General features: G+C 35.9%; 1 protein-coding gene across 3 annotated transcripts in view; it reads right to left on the bottom strand.

The window, feature by feature from the left end:
- The window catches only part of LOC110099050 (proteasome activator subunit 4), a 39141-nt gene extending 34383 nt beyond the window's left edge, over positions 1-4758 (bottom strand). For 2 of the 3 annotated variants that reach the window (XR_003703142.1, XM_028701047.1), the window contains exons 1-4: positions 4467-4758; positions 4090-4192; positions 3841-3953; positions 1938-2060 (exon numbers count right to left, since the gene is read on the bottom strand). Coding sequence is in view for 2 of the 3 variants with exons in the window: in XM_028701047.1 (XP_028556880.1) it covers positions 1938-2060; positions 3841-3953; positions 4090-4192; positions 4467-4627 (500 nt within the window). In the remaining variant the exon portion in view is untranslated. The remainder of the gene's footprint in view (positions 1-1937; positions 2061-3840; positions 3954-4089; positions 4193-4466) is intronic. The other variant, XM_020826068.2, reaches the window with a different exon arrangement.
- Positions 4759-7038: the final 2280 nt, after the last annotated feature.

The following is a 7038-nucleotide window of genomic DNA, read 5'->3' as shown; positions in this document are numbered from 1 at the left end:
TTCGGCCTTGAGCGGAACCGGTCCAATCCTGGACCGGTTTGGCTCGGGTCAGCCCTGAGCTGGGCGGTTCAGTTTGGGCAGCCCACTAGTGGGTTTGGTTGGGTCTTTTGCTTGCTTTAAGTAAGGAATAGAGGGAGATTTCTAGGGTTATGCAAGATTTGAGTTTTCTCTTAGCCTCCTTAGTTTCTTTCTCTTGTTTTTCTAGGGTTTGTAGTGGGAGACCTTGTCCTTCTCGAAGTGGACAAATTGTATCTTGTTTCTCTTGGATTTTGAATGCAAATGTTCTTGTTCTTCCTCTCATCCCTCTTGTGCTGATTTTTTCTTGGATTTGAAGGAGAAATTTCATCTTGAAGGAAAATTAGGGCAAACCCTAATTTGTGAAACCTAAGGCGTATCATAATGTTACCATATATTTCACTATCACTTTGAACAATAGACTCAAGATATATAAAATGAGTACACTTATTAACGACTTGATCGCTCAAAGTCACAAACTCCCCACTATATTTTTCCTTCAAATCAAATTATTTTTATCTCACACAATTATGCTATTTGGGTGTTTGGGGGAGCAATTTTGTAGCAGAGTTTTGTTGGTTTTGTATTTGAATTGACCTTTCTATGTCCAATGTTGGCCCTAGGGTAAATAATTGATGTTGCTTATATAGTTTCGCAACTCGAGCAATTTATTGTGTTATTTATAAAGTTCTATAGTGAGTTGCAATCTATTGCTTTAGTTTCTGCAGCTTATTTTTTAGTTTTTGCAATTATTGCATTGAGATTTATGCATCTTTAAGGATTATGAATCAAACCGACTTTGATGTTGTCGACCTTCAGTAGTTAGAGGATTATATATATTATATTTAAGGCATGTATTAGAGAACTTGTGGCTCGATAAAACAGTGTATGGAATTCAATCATATGTGCCTAGATGCATGTTGATCTGTTCAAGCAATGTAAAAGCAACCAATAATTTTCAAGAGAAGTCATCTCCTTGTGGTACTGCGAGTCCAAGATTTATGTATTGATGATCTCTTATCTTGCTCTTTTTTCTTTTGCATAATTTGATGCTGGTTTGCAAGTGTGACTAATTTAAATCCAATTAGCTCCATCCAATCAATTAATTGCAGTATGAATTCCAATCAAATTACACTTTAAGAGGCTGTTAATATTCACTGATCTTCTTTTATTTAAACAATCCTTAAATAATCGTTTGGCGCAAATTTCTCATGTTTTCTTGTTTAAACCAAAAAGATTCATTAACACTAAAGATTTGAGTCCTTATGCACATGTCCATTCTCCTGTAGATGGTTGTAATAAACATCATGCTCCTAAAAACCATGTTCTACTACTTATATTTACAATACCTGCTTATGAAAAATAATATTATTTTGAAGTTAGTTTTTAATTTAACAAGTCCCTATGGGACGGGTCCATTTTAAGATTTATTTACTTGATAAATTTTAATTTAAAAGACATATGTGAAAATATATTCAATTCATATTATGAAGAGACTCATAAAAAGCATAGCATGGTTTGTTCAGTTTGTGGTTTTGTAAATGCTTCTACCAACTAATTGACTCAAAACTCAAAGGAGTTTCACATATGAAACAACTCAATTCGGGTTCCAAACTTCAGGATCTTCTTTTAGGTTCTAGGTCCCAAGGTTTTAGCATGGAGAATAATATTGTGGTTCTAGCAACACCTCTTTAATGTAGTCTAGCTTGTTTCTAGTCCTAAACTACAACTGACTCAATTACAATTAGATGGAAATTTCTAGATATGCATCAATCCTCAAAATTAAAGTCAGTCAATGGTACATTAAACAAATCCAAAGATTATTCAAATAAAAATATTCTATTGAGGTGTCGAGTGTTGCTTGGATAAGTTGGATATAATAAAAACTAAATAAAATGGATGCAAGTGTCCAAAAAAAATACCTGAACTCTGTCCATATGTCAAAATTTGACCCAGCATGAAAGAACTTCCGGCAAGAACGAACGAGCGATGTAACAGTCTCAAAATGTCGTTGTCTCAATCGCCAACCCTCTGGGCCTGTATTTCTATTCAACATATTCAGTTAGAAAAATAAGAGGCTATTAAAATTCATAGAAAACTAAACAAATAAATAAATTATTTATGTCAATCATGTTAAAAAAATCATCAAATCCAGAAAATTACAACAAATAATAGATCTGCAAAGTAGATAATTTTCTATACAACTATTAAGGAGATACGTACTTATTAGGGTTCCAATTTCAGTAGTAAAAAAAACTTCCTAAGAATTTTCATATTGAACACATTAAATATAATGTTGTTTTCAAGTAACTTTTTGCTATAGGCATGGATGTTCTTACTAGATATTTGCAAGAGGATGTACCTTGGTTTATGCTTTTTGATAATGGTATTCTTCTTTTTAATAAGAATAGAGAGCGAGTTGAAGAAAAACATGAATTATACAGGTCAACCTTAGAGTCTAAGGGTTTTCGTTTGAGTTGATCTAAAACTGAATACATGAGTTGTAATTTTAGTAGTAATAGATTTATTGAGGGGATTGCGACTATGGGCGATCAAGTTATTAAAAAGAGTGCACGTTTTATAAATATCTTGAGTCTATTGTTTAAAACGATGGTGAAATAGATGGGGATATTACTAGTAGAATTCAAGTTGGATGGTTGAAGTGGAGGAATGCATCGGGCCTATTATGTGATAGAATATCCCTCCAACTTAAGGGAAAATTCTATAAGATGGTGGTGAGACCTGCAATGCTTTATGGTGCATAATGTTAGCCATTAAAAGAAAAGTAAAAAATTAAGTTAAGTGTTGCAGAGATGAGGATGTCCATGTGGATGAATGGATTTACTCTCAAAGACAAAATACAAAATAAGTATATACGTGAAAATGTTGAAGTAGCTCCAATGATAGATAAGATTAAAGAGAGTCACCTTAGATAGTTTGGTCACATAAAAAATCTGCCTTCAAATGACTCGGTTATGAGAGTAAATATATTAGATATAGCATATTAAGACAATTAGAGCTAAAACTAAAAAGACTTGGTTAGAAATTATTAGAAATGACCTTTCTTTATTAAATTTAAATGAGAATTTGACTCTTAGCAGGACATGATAGAGACAAATGATTCATGTAATCGACCCCAAAGGCTTGATATTATTGTTGTTGTTGTTGCATTCAAGAAACTTTAATCATTCACTCATTTTGATTAAATTGTTGGAACCTAATATTGAAAGAGACTGAATGCCCTCATATAATTAGTCTATGATAATCTCTACCACTCAACTACAGCCAAATTGAAGACAATTTGAAGCCTGATCGCACTAAAATTGATTTCTCACGCTTCTTCCTAAAATAAAATACATCAAAATATATTAAATTGACAGTATTAATCATATTACATCTTTGAAGATTTGGAGTTAGTTGAGGAGTAGTGGCAAAGTGTAAATTACAAAATAGACAATTTACAATTTAAATGCAGGGCTAAGCCTTATTATATCAATTCCTCTAGACACTGGATTGACCTAGCCTCATCTAGTAGCCTCGCTCTAGTTTTATCATATTAGATTTTCAATCAGAGATCTTCTTCGCAAGACATTGTGCATTAATAACTAACGATGAGATTACCATGCAAGCAACATATAGTATGAATCGAAAAAAGAGGCAGCGAGTACTCAATAACAGTGTAGCAAAAGAGCTTTGTACGAGATTAAGGGAATCATACAAACAATATTGTCGGATTAAGAAGCTCCACAGCAAAGGAATGATAACATTATAACATTTCCATACTGCTTGCTCGACACCACCAAATAAAAACGATATGAAACCAACCTTTTAAAGTGCGTCCTCATCAAAGTATCATACAAAGGCTTCCAGTAGATTCTAAGTGATAACTTCTTGCCATGCTTCTTTAAGAGCTTGACTAACATACTTCCCCATCTAACCTAATCACCATATAGAATACCCTGCGTCATAAAAAACTCACGTACGGAAATACAGAAATATAACTACCGTTGCAGCCAACTCAGGTAGAATTATCAACTGAATAGAAAATAATGTCAGCATCTGCATTATCCTTACTTGGGCGTAGAGTTTGTTCTGCGACGCGTTAAAAATCTCCAAACCAGATTCAACCAGCTCCTTTACATCTTCCAAAGAAACTTCACTCTTCGCTTTTATAAAGCTACAAGAAGAAAATAACCAAGAGTTAAAGACACGCAGAATCCGCAAATCAGGAAAGCAGCCACAAAAATGGGGAAAGCTCATGCCGAACTAGGGACATCAAAAGATTAAAACGTTGGTTGTAAACTTCAACAAACTAAGAAAACTAGAAAGTGAAACGATGCAGGGATCAAGAAAGGAGCAAAGTATACTCTGGTTTCCTAATCAAAAAGGCACATAAGAACCGAATTCGGATAAAAAAAGGGATTAGAAGAAGGAAGAAGCGATATGATTACAGGTCAAGGACGGAGATCCACTTCAGAGTGGAGTAAACAGATTCAGGATCCTCCGGCCGCCAAGCCTCCTTTATGGATCTCAAGACGACAGCAAACGACTCCGACTCCCTCTTCGTCTCCTCGGCTACTTGAGGCGGAAGCCATGCGTTGTAGAGATGCATCTCTCCTTTCTCCTCGGCTATCTCCTTCGCTTCCTTCTTCCCTATTTATACCCACCTCCGTGCCTGCCTACACCTGCTTCTTCTCCAAGACTAGGAAGCGAGCGCACAAGGCAACGAGTTGAGCATAAAAAGGGTGAATGACGGCTCGAAGGAAATATGAAATGGTCCGGTTCGGCTTATCTAAGGCAACACTAACACTGAACCGTCTCGGGTCGGTTGAAAGCGCGAATGGGGTCCGCGGATATTCCAACGCTTCCTACGTCAGCGGGGGGAAATTTGCAACAGTACGGTTCGGGTTTGGTTTGATTTAAAAACGGGTCGGATTTGCGCGAACCCAACCATTACGTGGGTTGGCACGGGCTCACGGGACTTGTATGAACGCTCTCGTCGTTGTCCTGATCTGATTGAAAATCAGGGAATACATATATTTGCAAATAATATTTTTTTACGGGTGGAGAATGCAAAAGAGCTTCGGCACTCTGTCATGCGCTGCCACTTGTTGCAAACGATAATCCTATGCACCATGCACTAATAGGAAAATTTAAAAAGGAGCACTCAAAATCTCATAATTAGAAGAAGGAACGTAAATCCTTGATAAAGAAATAAGTCATCAAGTTTGAAGATGACTAGGCAGAACTAAAGTAATAAGGGCGTCATGTAAGTAAATTTTGCTTTGTTGGTTTGTATCAGGATTGATATATCATCCAAAAAAACAAAATGTTGATCGAGCACGAATCTTGATGCAAAATCAAGTTGGAAACTTCCAAATTTAAGATTGGGATCATCCGAACTCCTATTTCAGCAAACTTACAGTCAAACTGAGCGTCTCGGAAATACGAACCCAACGACACCAAATTTGACTCAATCCGAGTCCAAATCAAGAACCCGAAGTGTTGTTTAAAGCTTCATACCACTGTTTGAGTTATCAAACGGTTTCCAAATATGACAAAATTATAGTCAAATCGAGCGGCTCGACAAGACGAATCCAACGAGCCCAAGATCACTAAATTCCAAAATCATTAAGGCTTTCAAATGTCTGGCGAATGATCCATGATCAAGGGATTCAATATCGGCCGTCCATCCAACCACTCCCCATTTACCCTTGATCTCTCACCTATTTATTGGTCATGTCACTCCATAAATCTATAAATAGACCCTCATTTCTCTTGAAAAGAGATCCAAACAAGAAGAGAAGAAGAGATGAGAAGCAAGAAGAGAATAAGAGAAGAGAAGGAAGAAGCTCCTCCTCGACCACCGACGGAGTTTCGTCGGAACACTGCCAGTCCACCGCCGAGTCTCGCCGGACCACCGCCAGAACTTCGCCGGACTACCGCCGGAGACCCTCACCTTCACTAGACCACCGTCGGAGGCCCTCATCTTCGCCAGATCATCACTTAAGAGCCGGAGTTCTACCAGACCACCATCTAAGACCAGAAGTTCTGTCAGACCCTCACCTGACACCCGGACTTCTATCGTACAAGTATTACTTGTAATCTGATCGCCCTCGGAGGAGAGTCAGCCCATTGTAACCGACTCAAATTCTAGTTAAATCATTTTCAACTGGGTTAGGCCCTGTGATTTTTTTTCCTTTCAAGAGTTTTCCACGTAAAAAAACTTTTGTTATCTGTATGTGAGATAGATATCCGTGCAACACTAAGACGTAAAATTCTAACTCTATCGCCGCATATATTCTAGCCCGCAACAAGTATGAACATAGATAACTTCATCATACATAAAGTTATAAACACTAATCAGAGCACAACGTTAGAGCTATTTAAATCTATTATGACCTAAATTATGTTATAATTTTTATATGCGATTTTTTTTTTAATTCTTTTTACCATATTTTAAAGCAATTCATTCATAGATCATGATGTCACCTTTTTTAGTAAAATATTACATTTGTATATCCTAAATTTAAATTTAACCACCAATCATCACCATCATCCTCAAATTCTTATCAAGATCAAACCCTATCGTTGGGTTTCAATTGTCCAATATGGACATCAAACTTATATAATCTCTACATAAGAAAAATAAAATATTTCATTCTTAAATGACCCCCTTATTCTTCAACCGTTAGGAATGAAGAATTCTAGCATCTCCTATTATATACTAAAATTTTAAACTAGGCTAGTCCTGATTTTTTTTTTTTTTTTTCAGGTAAAGTTTTTGATCTTTTATACATGTTATCTACGTGTGTTAGTGTGTTACCTTTTTTGTTAAAAGTTAAGATATACATTTTCTACTTTATGGGCATAAATTTTCTATCATATAACAAATACGAAAATACGAACATAAAAGGTTTTAAATCTAAGTACTTCCCATCATTATTTTATTGAACTTTTCAAGCAAATTTCAAGATTCCTATAATTATTTTTTTGGAGACGTGAGTATCAATCAGTGCAAGA

This window comes from Dendrobium catenatum, unplaced genomic scaffold, assembly GCF_001605985.2.
Source record: "Dendrobium catenatum unplaced genomic scaffold, ASM160598v2 fragScaff_scaffold_1632, whole genome shotgun sequence".
In the NCBI taxonomy this organism is placed as follows: Eukaryota; Viridiplantae; Streptophyta; class Magnoliopsida; order Asparagales; family Orchidaceae; genus Dendrobium; species Dendrobium catenatum.
The sequence above is the reverse complement of the archived record's forward strand: the minus strand, read 5'-3'. Positions and strand labels throughout refer to the sequence as shown.